General features: G+C 36.6%; 1 protein-coding gene across 1 annotated transcript; it reads right to left on the bottom strand.

Annotated features, from left to right (window-relative positions):
- Positions 1 to 21,315: 21,315 nt before the first annotated feature.
- LOC130976642 (protein IRX15-LIKE) lies at positions 21,316 to 22,849 on the bottom strand. Its single transcript, XM_057901557.1, has one exon. It carries the CDS (start codon positions 22,777 to 22,779, stop codon positions 21,823 to 21,825), a length of 957 nt encoding a protein of 318 aa, XP_057757540.1. The 5' UTR covers positions 22,780 to 22,849; the 3' UTR covers positions 21,316 to 21,822.
- Positions 22,850 to 24,123: the final 1,274 nt, after the last annotated feature.

Below are 24,123 nucleotides of genomic sequence, written 5' to 3'. Positions count from 1 at the left end.
AGAACAACAACAAAGGCGCGCTCAACATCATCAAGCATCTCCCAGGTATAACGAGACACTCTTACATCCTTCTGCCACTCTAGAGGGAAAGAAAGCTCATCATTTTCATCAAGAAAAAAGGGGCGGGCCCCCTCGACAGCACGAACCTTAAAGAAGTAATTCTTGAAGTCCTTAAAGGACTCGTCATACATAGCAAAAACTTTATGGCCCTGGGCGGACATGAAGGAAACCCAAGAAGCTTTCTTTTTTGAAGAACCGCCAGGCTTGGCGGAAACAAACAAGTAAAGGAAAAGAGTTTGAGAGGGTGTTACATCTAATTCCCGGCAGAGAAGCTGAAAAATTTTAATAAAACCCCAGGAATTTGGGTAAAGCTGGGATGGGGCAATGTTACACGACCACAACAGGTCGGTCTCGAAAACAGTAAAAGGAAAAGTAACGTTCAACTGACTGAGGAAGTATTCATAAGCATAAAAGAAGGGACGCTCTCCCTCAACGGAAGTCGGAAAACAAACTCTCTCGTCAGAATCAGGAGCAACAAGCTCATAATCCTCCTTACGGGTATTGTTACCACAAATCCTATGGTGCTTCCTCAGCTCTGTGCAAAACTCAGCATCCACAACAGAAACACACAACAAAACAAGGAAGTTCAGCCAATCGGACATCCCCTCGAGAACTCTGAAAGACATCTCTACAATGTTATTGCGAGAAGACATGAGGCCAACTAATCCTACAAGTAAGAAAAGAAGATGGGGTTACTACAAACATCTCGGACAAAGGGAGAAAACAACTCGGTCAATACTTCTCAGGCGATGAAACAAAGAAAAGGAAAACCCCAAGACTCAAACCAAAGTCCTGAGGCATCCTTTGGAGGCAGTAACAAAGCAAGGTTTCCAGAAATCAATCTACAAGCTTACATCCCAGCATGTCTCAAAAAGAAATTCAAAAAACAGCAAACACCTTTCTTCAAGGAGAAACACAAAAAATTGTTACATTCTACCAAACACGCCAAGCAGAGACCATTAAAGATGCAACCTTTTTCAAGAACAGACAAAAAGCAAATCTCCAAACAAAGCGAGGAACAGACGCAGATTTTTATCAAATATCAGGCAGGAAAAAACCATAAGCGACAATAAAACCCTAGAAAGCCTCAACGGAAAAGCCAAGAGAATGCATAAAGGAAAGAGGGGAAAAACATGTCAAAGCAAATACAAGACCACGAAAAGATTCAAACTTTCAAACATGCAAAATCAAAGCTTCACCAAAAATTGAAAACGAAGCTACAAGAAAGCCAGTACTAACCTGGAAAAAACAGCAAGCTTGAAAGAAATTGAAGATGGAAGACGAAATCTGGGACGCCCTCTCACAAGCAAAAACGCAAACAAGAGCATGTCGCAGAAGAGAAAACACGAAAACTACAAAAACTCCAAGAGAAAGCAGAAGCGCAAACGAAAGAACAGAAAGCAAAGAGAGCAGAGAAAAGAAGTTACAAAAAGGCTAAAGGAGAGAAACCGTTTTTGGGTTTTCAAAATCAAAGTAAAGAGCCAAAGGGAAATGGGGCAATTAATGCTCAAATTAAAGAAGGCATTAAACCCTCGCACATTCCCAAAAAAGCGCCGATATAAAAGTGCTCGTCTTTTAGAAGAAACGTTCTACATTCAAAGCTGCTACAAAAGGAGTCAACAAAATGCCTGAGTTCGGCTTCACCAAAGAAAGACCGAAGTCAAGGACTCGACCTCAAAAAGAAGACTGAGCTCAAGCAGGGGCACTGTTCATATCCTGGGTCGAGTTGTCCGACCTGAGATGTTCTACAGACAAAGCAACCGACCTCTTCAGGTCAAGACAATCCGACCTCTTCTCAAAGAGCTCGGCCAAGTCACGAGAAAGCCCAAACAAAGGGCCCAAATAGAGGAACACGCCCCAGATCCTAAGGCAGCCCAAGCCTACAAGAGAAGAACGGTTCCCTTGAAAATAAGATGACTTCACTTGAAGATAAGATAAAGATAAGATAAGATAACTAACTTATCTTATCCACAGGAGGCCACATCTCACCATTATAAATACACTGGAGCACCCAGGTATAACTCATATTCTGATCCTATTCAATACCTGCTTAATACCCTTGCTAACTTAAGCATCGGAGTCCCTTGCAGGTACCCCCCACCCTCCAGGGACGAAAGATCAGCAGCACTTTCAGTTCCACAAGTCGGACACACCAGCTCCGGCCGCTATACACCTGCCGGATACGTCGGCTCCGACCAACACAAAAGATCTCGATCGAGATCGACCTACAGTTTCAGGTAACCCTCGGAACACTACTCATGTGAAGCTATAAGAATTAAAAATATATGTGCATTGATAAGCTATGTTTATTTTTATGTCTAAAAAAAATAAACAAATAAAATCAATAAATAAATAAGGGGACAAAATCACCCCAAAGCTGAATTAAAAATTCAAAGATCAATGCACATATGATAAATTCGATACATGAGTATGGAATGTAGAAAAAAGAATTCTGGGTAGCTAGGTATAAATTCTAAGTTATATAAAATATGTAGGTTAGGTTAAAGCTGGGTTAATTAAAGATTCAATTTATAAGCTCACTTAACCATATATATATCCCTATCCTTGCCTTGGCCCCATTACAACCTTAAAAAGACCTCATGATATTTGCATTGGCATATTAACTGTTGTTGATTGGTTAGGAGAAAAACAAAAGTTAGAGAGCATAATTAGAGAAGGATAGAGTGATTACCCTATACACTAGCAAGACTAGAGCGTACATACATCATCAGTGAGGGTTCAATGCTTGAATTTCCATATTCCCTGCTTTCATAAGCTATCTTCTTGCACTTTTATCTGTCTTACTGTATAGTGATAGAATTAGTGGAATTTAATTTGTAATTGTTTGAAGAGCTTATTTACTTTTGATCAAGTGGGAAAGAATCATATAGTTGCATTCATATATATAGGTTGCATTGCATTGCATGAGTTTCTACATGTTCATACTTATTTATCTTATCTCCTTCAATTAAGCATGAGGACATGCTAATGTTTAAGTGTGGGGAGGTTGATAAACCACTATTTTATGGTTTATATTGTGTTTAATTGTGTGATTTTATCATGATCCTTACCCACTTATTCATTAATTTAGCATGCATTTATATTTCCTTCCTGAAATTATTACATGGTTGAAAACTGCTTCCTAGAGACTTTTTAATTATGCATTTTAGCTCTCCTTTATCCCATTCGATGCCGTGATCTGTGTGTTAAGTGTTTCAGGCTCTATAGGGCATGGATGAGTTGGAGATTGGAAAGGAAGCTAGCAAAAATGGAAGGAACACAAGAAATTAAGGAGATGACCAGCGAGAAGTGACGCGGCCGCATGGCTCACGCGTTCCCGCGAAAGAGGAGAAATCGCAGTGGCGCGGCTGCATGGCTCACGCGATCGCGCGAAATGGAAAAGCACAAGTGACGCGGAGGCATGGACGACGCGAACGCGTGGCAGGGAAAAACGCGAACGACGCGTCCGCATGGACGACGCGATCGCGTGACGTGCGCGATCTGCATAATCTGCAGATTCCGCTGGGGGCAATTTTTGGCCCTATTTTGACCCAGTTCTCGGCCCAGAACAGCAGACTAGAGCCAGAGGAACATGCAGAAACCAGAGACAACATTCATTCTACACAGTTTTAGTTTTAGATCTAGTTTTTACTCCTCCTCTAGGTTTTTCTCTCTAGACGTCCATAGTTTTTAGGATTTGATTTTTCTACCGCTTTTTGCATTGGGATACTGAGAAGAGTTATTACCTCATCAAGACTTCGTCATTCTAGTTCGTTTTCTTTACTTGGCTTTACTCTTCCATGTCCTTTGCCTTGTTAATTTTACCATTGGAATATTATTAGGATTTATTTAATACAAGGATTACTTTTATTTTTATTTGATTATTTTGATTTTTATTTATAATGTCTTTCTTTAATTCCTTTTCATATGTTATGAATTTTACATTCACAATGAGCGAGTAGTTCCCTAACTTGATGGGGAGTTGATTGAAAGGAACAATTAAGTTGGAAGGCTTAAAAGAAAGATTGTAATTGGGTTATTGTTGGCTTTCCCTCTAGTCACTAATACCAATCCCTTTTAATTAAGTGGGTTGTAACTTGTGAACGGGCATAGCATCCCAACTTGTTTGACTTTCCCTTACCTAGTAAGAGATAACTAAAGAGGATAACCTTTAATTATCAATTAATCTAGAGAGTAATCCAACAATAGCGGGACTTCCAACTAATTAACTCCCAGTCAAGGTCTTTATTATTATTATTCAAATTCTCCAATTTAATTTCCTGTTTACTCAACTCAAACCTTTTTTTGAAAACATCTGATTAATAAAAATAACACACTTTTCTGCAACTCGTTGGGAGACGACCTGGGATTCATACTCCCAGTATTTCAATTTTAAATTTCTGTGACATCTTTCTAAATTGATAAGTGGATTTCTGGTGAGTTAAGAACTATACTTGCAACATACACATTTTAATAATTTTTAATTCACCAATTTCCGCCGCATCAGCAATTTGGCACATTGACGCATACGCGTCCCTTTTCAGCGTTCACTTAGTGAGCGTAGCGTTCTTCAATTGAGTGCTCCCCACGTGTACGGGTCACCTACGTGTACGCGTGGGTTTTAAAACATGCCATTTCCATGCTGCCGCTCAGCCCACGCTTGCGCGTCCTTCTTCAGATAAGCCACATCCATGCGTACGCGTCTTGCACGTGTATGCGTCGATGGCTATACTTCCATTCCAATTTTTGTTTTGCTCGAAAATGTTCACTCTTGTAACGTAGCGTTCTCTTTGTAATTGAACGCTAATCACATCCACGCGTACGCGTCATGCATGCGTACGCGTAAGTGTTATGTACGTGTGCGTGTCATAGCATTTTCGCGCGAAGAGCGCTCTCCTTGTTTAAGTCATGGGCCACGCTTTTAAAAGTGTGCCCTAAGGCTCCAAAGCGTGCTCAAACTTCAAAATCTGTTCAGAATTCTTCCTTTGAGCTTATTTTGTGCTTTCTGCTTCTTTTCCTTCATCTTTTAACCTATCATCAACCAAACAGATACATCAAAGCCTTGGCATAATCATCAAATCTTGCATCATTCATATTATCAACTAAATCTTGCAAGAAATCTAATGAAAATGCATAAAATTACCAATGTTTGATTGAATCAAAACAAGCATGAAATTCTCACTCAAACACTTATTGCCTAAAATTGCTTGAAAACCAAGTAAAAACTAATGGAAAAGGCTTGTGAAACTAGCCTAAGATGACTTGTCATCAGGTAGTAGCGGTAATGTTATTCCTTTTTGTTGCTCTTATTCTCTTTAATTGACCACAACTCTAAATGGTTTGTCTCAAGATGGCTCTTTAGGATAAGCTTTCAACTAGCACTCCCAAAACAGTAGGTTTTAGGGTACTAGGTATTCAAATATCCCTAAGAGTTTACTTGCTCAAGCCTCTCTTGTTGACACAGTTTCATCACAAGCATTACTAGGGTATTGGCTCTTTGAGCTTTTGTTTCTTTCTTTCATGCCCTAATAGTTGATGCTTAGAGCTTTGGGCCATTTTCTTTTATTCTTTCTTACACAACTACTTCTTGGTTCTATTGATGTTTGAGGGTCATCTATTAGCATCACTCTATGTCCTCCCCTATCTCATCCTTTCACTGTTAATTCATATTCCTACAAACTTCATTTCATGGTTTTTACACTTGATTTTTATCTCTTTTCTTTAGCTCATAGTCTCTTCTTTTTCTTTTGGAACAACTCAACTTCAACTCTTTTGCTTTAAACAAGCAATATTTCATTGAAATTTTAAAGATATCATGTAGTGATTCATCATTTTCTTTCCTCATAGACAAAATACTAGCACCCTACAGACAAGAAATTTTAAAGAGAACTATTTAATGGTAAAGATAAATTTTTAAATTGCAAGATATAGTGTGAAGTGCTCCTTATAAGAACTTGACCACCCCTTGTTCTTTACTCCTATTCATTGCTGGTTTCTTGTTCCTGCACTTTTTCTTTTCCTTTTGATGAGGTAGCTTTATATTTGTGATCAGTGGCTCTCCTTCCTGAAGCTCCTTCTTGTCCTTGGGCTTCTCTTGGCTTCCAGAACCCATGTCTTTACATGAAGTTTCTTTCTTTAGCCTTGTGGTTATCCATAAAGACCTCTTGCTGCTCCCTCAGTCAGTTCATTATTTTTTCAAATTTTGGGATCCTTGGATCTAGAGTTGGCATTGCAGAGCATAGGTAGTTCAATTTGATTTATAAATTAACATCGTATTCTCTTCTGTGGACGCTCCTTATTTGGTACAATGTTCTGAACTCAGCCAAATTCTTTTATAATTCCCTCTGCTGCTCCAGGATTTGATGGATGCTCCTTTGTATTTGCCTCCAATTGGTTTGCTCTTGATGGGGACCTTGAGGGTTTGTACTTTGTCCTTCTTGTTGTTGAGGTGAGTGTGCTAACACAATTTGTAGGGGTTGTGGGTTGGCACGCCGAGCTCTTACCCTTTGTAACGGGTTAACAGCCACCACCCTCTCTATCTTTTTAGCAGTTATTGGGTGTTGCTCTTCCACCAGCTCTTCATCATCAGAAATCAACACTTCGGCTTCATTATAGAGTAGCTGGATAATGCTGGTGGGGAATGCTAGTCTCGTGCTATCTTTGGTGCTCTTGATCACCCTATGAATGTTGTTGGCAATCATTTCTCCCACCTTCACCTCTTCATGTTTCATTATGCTATAAATGAGTACAGCCTTTTCTAAGGTTACTTCTGAGGTGTTGGAAGTGGGGTTGAGTGATCTCCTCACAAACTCCAACTAGCCTCTTCCCTGTGGACATAAATCTTTACTCTTCAGCTAGTTTTGTCTTCCATCTGCATCTCGTCCCCATTGGGTGCCAACAACACATATTTTGTTGATGATATCATCAAATACAGGATCCGTTCGTTGCATTCTCTCCTCAAAGCTTGTTGTGGCTCTGGCCCTCCTTACTCCTAGGATTCTTTTCTAGGTTGTCAGGGCTATAGTTGATGACTCTGCCTCTTACGTAACTTTGGTATGTGAGAGGTTAGCCCAAAGGCTGAGCCACATTTGCATAAAATTCCCTCATGATGCTGGTGGAGACCTTCTTTACTGAATTGCACAATTATGACCATCCTCTCCTAGCAATCTCCATCTGAATCTCCATTTGCTCATCTCTCCTTAACTGGAAGCCTACTTCCGGAATCATTGTTCTTTCCCTCACCCATCCATGGAATTGGTTGCGATAGAAAAGTGATCGAAACTTGTGGTCATCATAATCAGACACAGTTGAAGATGCTCTCTCTTTGGTTTTTCTTTTCTTGCAGCTTGGTGCCTTTGAGATTCTGGGTGGTGCCATTGAAAGGTTGGGGTTATGTGGTTATGGGAGAGAAGAAGAACAGATTGGTAGAGGAGGAACTAACTAGGTTCCAGGTTCAAAAGAGAGTAGCAAGGTGATATACGAATTAGGGAAATGCTTTGACTGAAGTGAGATATAGAATTAGTTAAATAGAGGAGGGAGGATGAGGTTGTTTCGAGGTTGACTATAATGAGCAATGAAGTGTGTTGTATTTCCAACGTGCCTTTCCTCGGAATGGGATGCCACTTTGAGGTTAAATTAAGTCTTTGAGACTTCCAATGTGTGTTGGCAAGGGGAGTTGTGTTTGATAGAAAAATATTCCCCCTTATTTATGCCTCCTGTAACGGTTCACTTGTTCCTGAAATATAACACTCCAACTCATTATGGTGCATCAATTCAAATGTAACATCATATTCAAGTGTAACTTTTATCTATCATATCCATTTGGATTCACTTTAGTGTCATGTGGACACCAAATTTAGTTCTTTTGCAACGTATGTATGTTGTTAATTAGAGATCCCTTTGCATTCATTGTAGGATATTTTTTACTTTTAAGTTTTTAGTTTTTCCTATGTAAATGCAATTGCTCTCTCATTATAAGTCCTACCATGATGTTTGATGCAATGAGAACACCAAACTTGCTTCCTTATAAGTGTGTAAGTGGCTATGATTCTTTGAAATTGATTGCATGCTTCTTAATTTAGTGACCACACCAAACTGTATTTCTAAGCCCACTTTTAAGCCAAGTCCTATTACTCATGCAGTTTTAGGATGGGCTTAGAAATCGGTTTGAGTTGGTGATCACCCCAAACTTACTTCCCAAGCATATTCTTCATTTACTCCAGGTTAATGGCACATAACACTTAGTGAGAAATAAGATGAGTTGAAAGAGAATAGTTTATACATTAAAACAATGCAAAATATTAAAGCTAATTTTAAAAGAGATGACAAGGACTACTCATCAAATTTAAACAATTAACAACAAAAGCTATAAAGTGATCTTGATCATAAAATGATCTCAAGGTTGGGTTGCCTCCCAACTAGCGCTTCTTTAACATCACTTGCTTGAAGGCTGTCCCTTGTTAAGGAGGGTGATCTTCATAGTGCTACAGCTCCTCTCCTCTCACAATAGATTTGTTTCCAGTGGCTTCCCTGATTATCTTCACATGTTCCAATGAGAGGATTTTGTTTACTGTGTAGTGGTCAGAAAGGTGTGAGAATGGTCCCATTTGTCGATAGATTAGCATCACCTTATCCCCTTGTGAGAAGTCTTCAGTGAGGATTTTTTTATTCCTCCAGCTTTTGGGAACCTTCTTCCTACGATTCTTGTCTTCTTCAAGTGTTAATCCATCCTTAACACAAACCTTGGTCTCAATATCCAGAGGGTTTTGTTAATTGTCCCTAGGAGTGTTGGTTGCCCCTTCTCCTCGACCTTCAAAATTCCTTCAACCTCTGTTCTTCCATCTATGCATGGGATTGAAAATCTTGGATGTGATTCATTGGGTGCCTTCATCAAACCTGGATCTCCAAAATTGGCCCTCAAACTCTCCTTCTCTTGATTGGGATCATGTGTGGATTTGTAAACATGGAACACTAGGTGCTCATCGTGTATTCTTAACATTAATTCCCCTTTTTCAACATCTAGCAAAGCTCTTCCCGTAGCTAAGAAAGGTCTTCCTAGAATGATGGGAGTGTTCTGATCTTCTTCCATGTCAAGAATGACAAAATTATATCGGAGGAAGAACTTTTCTACCTTCACCAAAATACTTTCCACCACTAAAGAGGTATGAGTGTGGGATTTAACTCATGAATCTGGAGTTTCTTCATTGGCATGATATTGATACTTTCACCAAGGTCACAGAATGCTACTTCAAATGTCATGTTGCCTATGGTGCAGGGGATGTGAAAACTTCCTGGGTCCTGTTTCTTCATTGGTAAGTTTCTTTGAATAATGGCGCTACAATCTTTGGTCATCACAATCGTCTGTCCCCTCTTCAAGGACTTTTTCTTTGACATCAAATGCTTCATGAACTTAACATAAAATGGCATTTACTCAAGTGCTTCTATGAAAGGAATGTTGATATGGAGTGTTTTGAATATCTCTAGAAATCTAGAGTATTACTTCTCCATGACTCTTTCTTTGAACCTTTGGGGGCATGGAGCTGTGGGTACATAAGGCTTCAATGTCTCCTTCCTTGTTGAGTTGTTCGTCTCTGTGGAGGGTTCTTGTGCCTACTCTTGCTCCTTCAAGGCTTTTCTTGGGTCTTCTTTAGTTTGATCTTCCTGACTAGTGGTGCCTTCTTCCAACTTTTTCCCACTCCTCAGAATGACTGCTTTGTATTCTTCCCATTTCATAGCTTTTTCTTCTCCTCTTGGGTTATTTTCAGTGTCACTTGGGAAGTTATTTGTGGGTTTGGCTATCAGCTAAGAGAGTTGGCCAATTTCTGCTTCCAACTTCATGATTGAGGCTCCTTGATTCTGTAGATTGGAATTTATTTGTTCCATGAATTTCTTAATACTAGTCTCCAACCTTGAGAGTCTTAGCTCTATATGGGAGTGTTGTGATGGTTGTGATTGGTTACTTTGTGTATATTGGTGAGTTTGAGAGGGCGCATTGTGTCTGTTTTGGTATTGCTTCTGAATGGAGGATTGGTGGTTAAAATTGTGGGTGTGGTTGGGATTTTGTGTTCTGTAGTCTGTCTTTTGGTTTTGTTGGTCTCCCCACCCAAAGTTTGGGTGGTTTCTCCATTCAGGATTGTATGTTTTGTATAAGGGTCATAAGGTTTCCTAGAAGAGTTGCCTACAAAATTGGCTTGCTCCAATGTTGATTGATCCAATTCATAATTGCCTCCGAACTGAGCTTCTTCTTGCATGTTGTAGGATGGTGCTTAGGTGTTGATAGCTGCCACTTGTACTTCTCCCCTTTGCTTGGCAATGGCTGCTAGCTATTGTGTGATCAGCTTGTTTTGTGCTAGTAAAGCATCCATCTGATTCACCTCCATCACTCCTTTCTTGGAATGGTTGTTCCTTTCAGAAGCATAGTGGTATTGGTTGTTAGCCATAGTTTCAATAATGTCTATGGCTTCTTCGAGTGTTTTCTTTATGTGGAGTGAACCTCTTGATGAATGATCCAAAGCCTTCATAGAAGATTTGAAGCTGCACCCATTCACTGAACATATCTGAGGGGCACTTTCTCATTAATTCGTCGTATCTTTCCCAAGCTTCATAAAGTGTTTCTCCATCCAATTGCCTGAATGTTTGCACCTATGTTTTTAGCTTGATAATCCTTTGGAGAGGGTAGAATTTGGTCAAAAATTTGTTGACAACATCATCCCAAGTAGTGAGACTCTCCTTGGGGAAGGACGCTAGCCATTTAGATGCTTTATCCCTTAAGGGGAAGGGGAATAAAAGCAATCTATGTGTATCTTGATAAATCCCATTTGTCTTCACTGTGTCACATATTCTCAAGAAAGTTGTAAAATGCTGGTTAGGATCTCCTTGAACACCTCCTCCAAATTGACAATTGTTTTGAACAAGGGTGATCAATTGAGGTTTTAGCTCAAAATTGTTGGCATGTACATTGGGTGTAACAATGCTACTTCCACAATTTCCAATATTAGGGTTGATGAAAGAGCCTAGCACCCTTCTAACTGGTGAAGCATGATTGTCAGCACCTTCACCATGATGATTATGCATTTCATCATCCATGGCTTGATCTAGATCTTCTTCTTCTCTAACCACCCTTTTGCCTCTTGTTATTGCTTCTCTTCTCAATCTTAAAAATGTCCTTTTCGGTTCAGAATCAAAAGAAGTTTATTCTCCTCTTCTACCACCAGGCATACACAATGTGAACAATAATTCAAGGTAAAAGTAATCACCCTCTCAAGAGGGGGAATTAGAATTGGTTGATGCAAAGCATCCAGTTAGTGGGCTAAAACAAGAGTGTAAAATATATACAATGAACAATTGAACACAATTACTATTAGAGTAAAGTAAACAAACTAAAATTAAACTGAGTAGCAAAATAAACAAAAAAGTGTTTAATCTAGGCTCTCTGACTTAGTCATTGTCAATTCAGATCAATCACTAGCAACGGCGCCAAAAACTTGATACGAAATTTTGATGAACTCAAATATTCCTTCGGCAAGTATACCGAATCGTAGTCAAGTAATAACTAACTTTGTGTGAGATCGATCCCACAGAGATTGATTGATTGAGTAACTTTAGTCACTAGGATATTCTAGTTGAACAAATCATTAATGGGTATTGAGTATAGTAAATAAATGACTGAATTGTAAATAGTATGAAAGTAAATAACTGAATTAAATAGCAAAATTGTAAAGAGCTTGAAAGTAAAGTGTAGTAAGTAAATGACTATAATGATAAAGAGGAAAGGGAATTAGATGATAGGAATTAAACAACAATAAAAGAATGGGGAAGAATGAATAGCGAAATTCATTGGGTTCAGGAGATATTGCATTCTCCGGATTAACACTTCCTCATCTCTTCCTCAATCATGCAACTCATTGATCTCTTGATAATCATGAGTAATTGAATCCCAATCTCTTGGTAATTCAATCTCTCTAATCTTGATCAGTTTCTAATTCCTTAATCTAATTGCTCATAAAAAAGATGAAGCTTGGTCCCTGATTATACCACACACTCTCCTAGATCCAATTTATGGGTAGATTAAATGTCATAATATCTAACCCATACCTAGATCTATTCAAGTGTGAGAAAGATTTCAAGCATGACTCTATGATCCCTTTTCCAAGGCTCACATAGAATCCATATGAAGTCAATCTCTTTCCCAAGATGATTGAGTTCTTGAATGAAGAACAAAAATCTTTCCAGCAAATCAAAGAGAGATGAAGATAAGAAGAAATTCAATTCACTATTGATCCATCAAGTACAATAGAGCTCCCTCCCCCAATGAGAGAGAGTTTAGCTACTCATAGCTCAGAGAAAGTACAAAAAATAAGAGGAAGTGAAGTGAGTAAAAGTGTCCAAAAAAGTCCCTTACTAAGTACCTTCAAGGGGTTTAAATACTACTCCTATCTAGAAATGAAAATTACAATAAATTTTGTAAAAATAGCTAATTCTCTAACTAACTCCCTCTAGGACTCCTTTCTCTGAGTGAAGGTGTGTTAAGTGGCGTGTCACTTGAAAGTGCACGCCCATGATGATGTACTAGCGTGCCACGCTCTGAGCACGCAGTTGGCACATCCCTTTTGGAAGCCCTTAGTTCCTTCTCTGTCAAACAAGCTTGGTGTGCCACGCCCAATACATGCCAGTGGACACGCCTTTGTTGCAAGCTAGGTGTGCCATGCCTTTGAACACGCCAATGGCACGCCCATAGTGATGAGTCAGGGTTGCCTTTCTGTGAAATAAACCTGGCGTGCCACGCACAGGCATACCAGATCACACGCCCGTTCTGGAGTCTTTGGCATGCCATGCCCATGCAAGTGCCAGTGGCACGCCCATTGTGTTGCAGCCATGCTTCTTTTCTGGATAATTAGCCTGGCGGGCCTGCCGGCGTGTGATGCCTCCATTTCCTCTTCCTGAAAGATTGACCTAGCGTGCCACGCCCAACCTTGCCAGTAGGCACGGCAGCTTTAGGATCTTGGCGTGCCATGCCTTCGTAAGCACCAGTGGCACGCCCTCAATGATGCAATACTTTCTTCCTTCTAGAAAGTTAGCTTGGCGTGCAACGCCCAGGCATGCCATCTGACACGCTGGTTTGGAGGTTCTGGCGTGCCATGCCTTCAAACACACCAGTGGCACGCCCATAATGATGCACTCCTTTTTGCTCTTCTGGATCACAAACCTGGCGTGCCACACCCAGGCACGCCAGTATACATGCCGGCCTTGAAGATCTTGGCGTGCCACGTCTTCACAGGCGCCAGTGGCACGCATGTTATGTTGTAATTATTCCTCCACTCTGGAAGACAAGCCTGGCGTGCCATGCCTAGGTACGCTAGCAAACACGCCGGTTTCAAGTTCTTGGCATACCACGCTTCCTCAAGCGCCAGTGGCACGCCTATAGTGCTGCCCTTATGTCATCTCTCTGGGTCACAAGCTTGGCGTGCCACGCCCAGGTAGGCCAGATCACACTCTATCCTTGAAGATCTTGGCGTGTGACACCCATACACACGCTGGTTGGTATTCCTTCTTTGTTGTTGCAAAGTTTCTTCCCTTTAGGTCCAACGTGCTACTTCAATTGGCACGTCCCACCTGCTTTGCTTGTCTCCACCCTCTTTGCTCTACTTTTCTCCTGAAATTAATGCAAAGCACATTTTCAAAGTAGTATTCCAGCAATTCAAGATTTATCCATCAATAATGCACTAATTCAATGAGAAGTCATTCATTCTATAAACAAAACTCTATGAAAAATAGATAGATGATGCAAGTCATCAGTGCCATGAACAAGGAGCAACAATGTGTCGCCCATATCCTGAAACACCCAAACCAGCGTTTCAAATACCAATGAGGGCGCCTAAAACACCCTAGAACCCCATTTAGCATTTCAAACTCCAATAAGGACACCCCAAATGCCAAGACCTTCTAGGAATCAATTTTTGAAGTCCAGATTGGCATTTAAAATGCCCCACTTCCACGCTTAAAATGCCCAACTTCAAGTGAACCTTAAAGCCTTCAATTTGGTCCATTTCTTCCACTTAAAGTCCACTCCAAATCCAAGCGAGAAAGTCCACAATAAACAATCAATCAAGGCCACAAGAATCATTTAGAAGTAGTTAATTTTTATTTGATTGTAATTTGTTTTAAATTTTATTTGAATTTGTAATTTAGGATAGCTTATAAATAGGCTTTAGTTCATCATTTTACACAACTTGAAGGGGAGTCTTTGGACCCTCTTTCCTCTCCCTCATTCTCTTCTCCTCTTCCATATTCTTTCACACTCACTTTTGTAAATAGTTAGTTATGAGTCTCTAATTTCCAATATTTGGAAAGGGACCTCTATTGCAATTTAATGGATTGATTTGTTTTCATTCTTCATCTTCAATTCTTCTTTCATTGCTTCTTTATAGAGAGTCTTTGTTCTTCAAAGATCTAATTCTATCGAGAGAGGGATTAGATCTATTTGAATACTATAATGAGCTTGAGAAAGGATTCATAGAATTCAATTTAAGGCTCTACTCTCACAATTCTCTTGGATGATAATTCAAAGCTTGATATGTGAGATGTAATCACTTTGAATTAAGATCTTGAGGATTGTGTGGCTTTAAATCAGAGACCACTCTTCATTTCTTCTCTGAGCACTTAGATCAAAAGATTGGAAATTGATCAAGTTAAGAGAAATCAAATCACCAAGAGATTCGAGTTTGATTACTTATGATTTGTCAAGAGATCAATGATTGCATGATTGAAGAGGAGATGGAAATTATTGATCCTGAGAATGCAATATCTCTTGATCCTAATGTTCATTCTAATTCTTAGTTCTTGTTTACTTTATGATCATTTACATTCCTGCACTTTAATTCCTAGTACTTTACATTTCCAATCATTTACTTTATTGCACTTTACCTTCCAGCATTTTACATTTCCATAATTTACTTTCTTATTCTTTATTGCTTTCTTTTAATTTCGTGTCATTTACGTTTCTTGTTTGATCATCACCTAAATAGGTAGCAGTTAACTACTTTTAAGCAAGTAGACAAGCCAAAACAAATGCATACTCAAATAAAACATACAAGTGCATGTGATGCATGTCTGTCCTATGGCCGATGAATCTCATCTGTCAGTTATCTAGGCAAACCCGACATGTCCTGTAGCGAACCCTGGACAGTCCCTGCGTGTGTGCATCCCTAAGAGTCTTTGCATATACATATAAATTCTACCCAACCCCCTCTAAAATAATATGTAAGTTACCCTTCATAATGTGTCACATTTTAATTGGTCATTATCTTAACCATAGTTGAATTATTTTGTAATAAAAATTATTTGAGATAGGTAATGATATAATTTCTTAAAATATCAAACCTTCATTTCCGTTAATTGAAGCAACTTTCCACTCCTCCATTTTTTCTTCATCACGTAGCTTCGATCCTTCCAAGCATGGTCGTTGCCGTCATGACAAAAAGCGCTCGTCGTCATCTACTGCGCTCTCACTCAATTTTTCTTTTTTTAGTGCATCATCCCTTAACGACGTCGTTGAATTTTCATCATCTGTGACTTTTCCGTGCTTCCGAATATAGCCAGCACCAACGTCATCGCTATCTCCTGTGCTCTCACTCGATCTCTCTTTCTACTGTGGATCACTCCTTACCAACATAATTAATGGTTACTTTGGTTATTAAATTTTTTCATTGAAAAAACACATCATTGTTTAATTACATGATGGAACATATATTCATATGTAAAATATAATATAATAAAAATAATTCTATGAAGTATATACAAATATAATAATAAAATTTGTACTCTAAACAAGTAAACATATTTTTTATCATACTTAAATTATTTAAAAAAATAAATAATTATTAAAATTAATAACACAAGTTTAAAATGATAAAATTCAACTTTTTTACACGTATTTTTTATAGTATTTTTATTTTTTTAATTTTTAATTTATTAGTACTTTATTATTTAATTAATGATTAAACAAATTATTTTTATGAGAAATTATTTTTTGTATTATGTTAAAGAAGAAACCAATATAACAGTTTAAAAAATAATGTAAAAATGGTATTTTAAATAAAAAATAGTTAATATTAACATTTTTAAATATAAAAGTAAATTGTATAGATATTTAAGATATAAATATGAAATACATGTCTAAAATAAATAAAACAGACAAAAATAATTCTTTATTTCTCATTAGTACTCCCATTTTATCCATTTTATTTATTTTAGCCATGTATTTCATATTTATCTCTTAAATATTTATACAATTTATATTTGTATTTAAAAATTTTAATATTAAATATTTTTTTATTTAAAATATTATTTTTACATTATTTTTTAAACTATTATATTAGACTCTTCTTTAAGATAATACAAAAAATAATTTCTCATAAAAATAATTTGTTTAATCATTAATTAAATAATAAATTACTAATAAATTAAAAATTAAAAGAATAAAAATACTATAAAAAATACGATAAAGAAAGTTAGATTTTATCATTTTAAATTTGTATTATTAATTTAATAATATATTTATTTTTTAAATAATTTATGTATGATAAAATATATGTTTACTTGTTTAGAGTAGAGATTTTATTATTATATTTATATGTTCATGATTTTAATTATACTTTTAAGTATTTTGAATAGAATTATTTTTTTATATTATATTTTACATATGAATATATGTTCCATCATGTAATTAAATAAAGATATATTTTTTTAATGAAACAAATTTAATAACCAAACTAACCATTAATTATGTTGGTAAAGAGTGATCCACGGCAGAAAGAGGGATCGAGTGGGAGGACAGGAGATAGCGATGACGTCGACGCTGGCTATACTGGGAAGAACGGGGAAGTTACGGGCGATGGAAATTCAACAACATCATTAAGGGATGATGCACTGAAAAAAAATTGCGTAAGAGGGCAGTAGATCGCAACTACGTCGGCGCTGGTTAAGGTGAATCCGGAGAGTTCAAGTGCCTGGTCACATCTCGTAACGGAAGGTCAACAAAGTATCGAGTCTCAATATGAAGCAAGTGGTGGCAAGCCACTACATCTACTTAGAGAAACTCGTGTCTCAGATAATATAATGCATATGCCATGTGGATCATTCAGTCACAATTCATCAATATCATCATTATCCTTATTCATATCTCATTCAACATTATCCATGTATCATTGATTCATTTATTCACTTCAAAACTCTTCTTCAACATTAACCAACTCTCTCAATGTGTTTGCTCTTCTTCTGCAACCTAACACTAGCTATCGGACCTTAAACAGGGATTACAGAAGTTTGAAAAGCTAGAAAAATGGTTGAAAACTCAAAAATTATAATTTTTAGCAAAACAGGGGCCATGCTTACGTTTTTTGGCATCATTTTCATATTGTTTTAGTTATGTTTTGTATAAGTTTCATTATATTTTCATAGGTTTTAGTGAAAAATTCACATTTTTTTATTCTACTTTGAGTTTTTGTGATTTCTGATGATTTCAGGTAATTTCTGGCTGAAATTGAGAAGTTTTGGCAAAGTCTGATTCAGAGGCAAAAAAAGCGTAGCAGATGCTGTCAAATTCTGACCTCTATACACTCAAACGAGCATTTATGGAGCTACAGAGCCTCTAACCCTCTTTATATAATTTGTCTTATTATCTTATCTTATATGTTAGTTAAGATGAAAGAGATATTTAAATTTGTATGTTAGTTAATCATTTCCAATTCTCAAACCTATTCTAATTTGTAAGAGTGATTTGGGTTTGAAAATCAAGTAGTTATTAAACTGTCTGACATACTAAATCTAAAATAGATTTACTCATAAAATAAGTGCATTTCAGTACCAATGAATTAAATATCGTTGGAAATACTAGTTGTATTGTCGTAATGAAATAGGAGTTAATTTATTCGATCACCAATTAAATTTTATATATACTATAAACATTTTTAACCTGGGGCACTTACAGCTGCTTCTTTTCCCACACTTACTTGTGGGCAACATTTTGAGTTGTAACCCTTGTATACATACAAAGGAAGAATAATTCTTCTTTTACATTAAATTCATTATTGAAGAATAATTTTTAAATAAAAATAATAAATAATTATCAAATAATATAAAATAAAATCTCTCGTACGGTAAAACCTTATTTGGATGACCGGCAAAGGGTTTGGAAGAACATAAGTATACTCCACACTTTGATACTTAAAAAAAAGTCAAAAAACAAAAAAAAGACAAAAATTATTTTTAATATGAAAATAAGAATGATATTTTGATTGAATATTGATATTTAAAATGTATTATAGTATTTAAAGTGTATTATAGTATTATAGAAATTATTCAATACGTTTTTGTTGGTCAGAATATTGTCACTTATTCAAGTATTCAACACACTCTTGCGTGTCGACTAGAATGTTGTCATGTGTCCAACACACTTCCATATATTACAATACGTCTTTTATGTATTGACTTTTTACTTACCAAATTTATCTACATATAATTATATTAAATAATTATATTTTTAATAAAAATACTAATATTTTTTTATATAAAAAAAATCAGCCAAAAAAAGATGCGCATAATATTTGAAATTTTGAAACCAAGCCACCGACACGCCTCTTTTTGCTTTCCTCCTCGAATCCTCCTCTTCTGCCGTAACAAACGCTTTCCTTTTGCTAATCTCACCTCATCAGTCATCTCTCTATAAGCTACACATTTGTTTTTCGATGAGTTAAAAATTCACTGTTACTTATTTTTATATAAAATTAATAATTAAAAATTATTAAATAATAATTTAATTAAATATATTAAATCGTATAATAATTTTTAATTATAACTTCACATGAAAATTGAATCTTTACCTTGTTTCTTAATGCCTTTTAAGTTTCAACAAATAAACCAAACTGTATTAATATGTTAGGTATTTTGTAGTGGTTAATTATTAATTATATATTCCTAATTACATATATTTCTGATATTTAGTCAACAAAAAATATCCGATCTTTTTTATTTTTTTGAATAGAAATGAGGTACAACTTAAAATTAAAATGAATTTTGTATTTATAGATAAATCTCTTGATTAAAATATCATTTTTTATACAAAATTCAGATTGCATTTTGCAGCTTCTAAAAAATTTGTTTAACTCACATAAAACATAGCCTACATTTTGGAGTTTTCAAAAAAAAAATAAAAAAAATTATTTTTAAAGCAACTTGCGTTTTGGGTTTTAAAAAAAAAAAGTCCATTTTCAAATGCAACCTGCATTTTGAGCTAAAAAATAAAAGCAAAAAAGTTAAAAAGTTAAAATTTTAAAAGCGTAACTTACGTTTTGGTTGTACAAAAATATGAAAGAATATGATAAAAACAAAATGTAATCTGTGTTTTGGTTGACACTCGTAATAATATAAGGATTTATCTCTACATATAAGTGTTTTGCGCTTACAAGCTTTACAAGTCTGAAGAGAACGAAACCTACTAAACGCGTTGCTTATGTTACGGGCCTCTTTAACAGATTTTTAAATCAATTCAAATCAATTAACGCGCAAATATATAACTTTCATTTTTCAAAAGATTTCGTTTCTTTTTTCGAATTTCTTGCCAAATTTGTTGGATCTCCTTCTTGCTTCGTTTTTTTTTCGATTTTCATGGTTTCTGAAATCAAGTTTTAAAATTGTTTTGAAGATAATGGAACTTCAGAAATACACCCAAACGATTACAGAAATATACCAAAATGGTTACAGAAATACACCCAAACGGTTATTGAAATACACCCAAAGGATTACAGAAATACACCCAAAACATGGGAAAAACAGTATATTTTTTCTTGAAATCCTTTAATGTTTTGCTGGTTAAGGATGAGGCACATGACAGAAACAATCTAGAAAAAAAAAACTAGAAGAACAGTAAAACAATAACTTGAATAATGTTTCCTCGTTTTTTCTGGTGATTTTTTTATGGAGATTTGTATTTTTTCTTCTTGATTTCTCCTACTCTTCGCGAGGAGTTAGAACGTGTCTTCAAAATTGTTTTGAATGTCGCTTGAATTTTGATGGTTTGCATTTTGATTGAGGAATAAGAGGAAGAGTGCGGCATAATGAACGCGTGCATTGGACGCTTGATTTTAAAAGAGTGGTGCGCGTGTTTTTTTCTTAAACTTGGGCCAACTTGTATAGCTTGTAAGCCAAAAAGATATGTATGTATAGCAAACCTCAATTATATAAATACTTGATATAATTCCATTTCATTGCATTACATCATAATTATTTTCATTAAAGGAAATCAGCCTATTTGGTATGCAACATTCTTTTTTATTTACCGTGAAGTGTTTGTGCTTCTGTTAATAAACAATAAGCACTACTAGAGAGCCAATGGTCTAAGTGTACAATGTGTATAATGGGCTAAATCTTTGGTCAATGAATAAAATGAGCATCACCCATACTATCCAGAATAATCATCCGGATACCAAGGATAATAAACATCTTCAAACACCATATTATGAACTCGCTCATCCCAAAAATCTAATCTAACATAACAATGTAATAATAATAATTATATTTCTAATACTTTCTAAACTTTCATTGTACACATTGTATACTTAAGCTATTGGCTCCCTATACTTTCTCAAAAAAATATCAAAGCAGATGTTAGTAGACTAGTAGTAGCTTAATCAACCAATAAAACAATAAAATATCACAGCTTTGCAACGATTCATCTACTGCTTTAAGCTATGTCAAGCACCCGTGTTGGTTTCGTTGGCTTGTAGTTGGTGTTACCCACTTCCAAAAAAATTTCGTACGATCCCAATATGGCATTATCCCAATTATTTAAATTTAAATTAAAATATATTAATTAGTACCAACCTTAAAATTAAGATACCCAAAATCACAAATATCTTAACACATTATCCTGTACCCACTTCAAAAGAATCATCATTTTCCATTCTTCGCAATCATGACCCAGATTTCGGGCAGTTCTTTAGTTTAAACTTTAAACTAGTATTTCTCGGATACTCATGACGAAGTTAATTTATTAAAAAGGTTAAAAGAGTTTGTCTTCGTTGGCATATCGTATTATACTATCAAAATCTCGCCACCGACACACATTCATAAAACGAAAAATCATAACCATCATTTTACCTGTCTGGCTGGTAAGAGGAAATAACGCAGGAAAAGAACAGAAACTTAATTTTCATCATTATTTCTATTTCTCAGGTAGCTTAAAATAATAAATGCCATCAAATTAAAATCCTCACACATCATACTCATATCCCATCAGCATCTAACACTCCCGCCTAATTCAATTATGGATTTTGCTACGACGACGGTTGAGTATTTAAAAAACATAATTTATTTTAAATCTTGAAAAATAAAAAATTTGCTAAATTTGAAATTTTACCAATTAAACGGTAAAAACGTTTAACAGGTCCTCCCTGACCCTGTTACCCGTGAACAGCAATTACAAGTTTCAACTTTTTTCAAAATTCAATTTTTCTTACCAAAGCAAATAACCAAAGCTACAATCATAGCTACAGCACCAAAACATAATTAAAAATTTTGATTTTCTAAAGCTCCATTTTCCCGTTCCCACCCCTTTTTTGGGGAGAGAAAAACCGTTGAAAGCATGCCACTATTGTGTAACGCTAACTTAAATTACACTTTTTTCCCTATTAAAATATTAAAAAGGAAAAAAAAAACATTATTTTACAGATATTATCTAAAAATCACACCTCTGTGATTCATCAATGGTCATGACGGCAACGACGAGGAAGACGAAGATGAAGATGAAGAAGATAAAGGGTAACTAGAATTCCTGCAAAAACCGAAACTTTCCCTGTTTTCAATCTCACTTTCCAAAACAAAATGCCCCAACGAATCTACCCTCTCCACCATATTCTCCCCACAGAGAAATTCTTTACTGAAAACCGCTTCCACTTCTCTTCCTAGCTCGTGAACAAACACGTGTGTTTTCTTCCCCGGCGGTTTCTTGCTCCGCGCGAGAACCGCCGCTGTGAAGATCGGCGCCATCCTCCCCGGAGCCCCCGGAAAATAGCCTCGCGGACCGTCGACGAGTATAACGTCCCATGGAACCTCGTAGATATGGTTGGGAAGGTCGTTAATGGCGAGTTTGCACTCCGAGAACAAGAGATTCTGAACGGGTCTGCAATCTTTTTTACTGTGTTTCTTCGCGTGTGAGAGAAGGTTCTTGTGTTCGGTAACTTTGGTTGTGAGCTGAACGTCGTAGGCTTCGATTCCGGGGTTGTTCTGCTCGAACTTGGAGATGATGTATTCGATCTCGTCGACGAAGACGGTGCGGCCGCCGCGGTGGTTGAGGGCGGCCCAGAGGAGGGACTCGTGGGTAAGGCCGAAGATGAGGAAGTTGGGGGGGCGTGGGGTGCGGAGGAGGGTGGAGGCGATGGCGTTGGTTTCGGAGGGGGACATGGGTTTGGTGGTGGCGATGGTGGTGTTGGAGGTGGTGGCATAGTGGAGGAGGGCTTTGGAGATGGAGGGAGGGAGAGGGGAGAAGGTGGAGATGGAGGGGGTGGTGGTGGAGGAAGAGGGGACGTTGACGGTGGTGAAGAGGGCGAAGGTGAAGAGGAGAGTGAAGAAAGTGAGGAAGAGGAGGAATAATAGGCGGTGGTGGTTAGAAGGGTGGAAGGATGAAGGGTGGAGGAGGATCAGCTTCGTGTTCGTGTTGCTCTTCATTTTGCAGAGAGAGAGAGAGAGAGAGAGAGAGAGAGAGAGAGAGAGAGAGAGAGAGAGAGAGAGAGGTGTCTTGTTTGGTCTTGTTTCGCTATTTCTTTCTTTTTTTTTCTCTCTGTCCTGGCCTGGGGCTTTTCAGCTGCTTAAGTGCTACTATTGCTAAATTAGACCACATTCTTACTCGTACCAAATTCTCTCACAATTCACCGAATTGCAAATTGCGGTCAGGATAAAAAGAAATGCATTTCAACAAATATTTAATACTTTTTCTTTTTTGTATATGCTTTTTTCTTTTTTCTTTTTTTTTATTTGTACTCCTATTGCTTCTTCTTCTCCGTTATATTGTTGTTAAATTTGTGAGTAAATTCGTAAACTGGTATGAATTTATGAGTTTAAGTAGTGAAATTGAGTTAACTCAAACATACTCGTTTCTGAGTAAACTTAGCTATACTCGTATAAATTTCGTCAAAATCATAAGTTAGCAAGTTTGTGTTGGGTGTCCGCTTTGACAAAAAATGACGTCATTTAAACTAAAAAAAAATAACAAAATAATGTTGATGGCTCAAGCATTAATCCTAATCGCTCACTCTTCTCCCCCTCTTCGTCATTCTCTCACTCTTTCATTTTTGTGACCTTTTCCATTTGTCATTCGTCGCTCGCCACTAATCGACTGTGTCTCCAAATAGCTACAGGTCACTCTCTGCTTCTCCTTACTCTCGCTCTCTATGCTGCTTTGATGCATGTGAAGACTCTATTATCCGCACCCCTACCGTAGTTTCTCGTGTTGCCACCATTCATCGCATCTTCTGTCATCCGCCTAGCTGTCGCAATTCATTCGCACACAATCACCGCTTGTCTATCTTCATAATTGCACTTGGTTTTTTTGCTGCATTCAGGTATTTAAAAAAAAATCATATTTGTTACTGAGTTATTACATTTTGTAGTTATTAGTTGTTATTAAATGTCTGAATTCTAAATTTCTAACCTTTGTTAATTCATTTTTCATTATTTTTTTATTTTATTTAGGGATAACCTTACAAATTTAATTATTCCATATTGTTAATTTGTTGATTTAGGGACAAAATGTCTGAGAATGTTGATTTAGAGACAAGGTGTTCAATTCCTAGTATTTCTAGACCTACTATTTCTAAGAGAAAAAATGAAACTAGAGATAAAAGTAATATAGAATGGAAACATGAGATTGATGTTTAAGGCAATAATAAAAAATAGAGTATAATTATTGCTCAAAGACTATAAACAAAAAAATTTATAAGTTCCAGCACCATCTTACCAGTACTAAAGAGGATGTAAAACCTTTTGCTTCAGTACCTGAATAGTACTGGGTGT

Source organism: Arachis stenosperma, chromosome 4, assembly GCF_014773155.1.
Source record: "Arachis stenosperma cultivar V10309 chromosome 4, arast.V10309.gnm1.PFL2, whole genome shotgun sequence".
Lineage (NCBI taxonomy): Eukaryota > Viridiplantae > Streptophyta > Magnoliopsida > Fabales > Fabaceae > Arachis > Arachis stenosperma.
The sequence above is the reverse complement of the archived record's forward strand: the minus strand, read 5'-3'. Positions and strand labels throughout refer to the sequence as shown.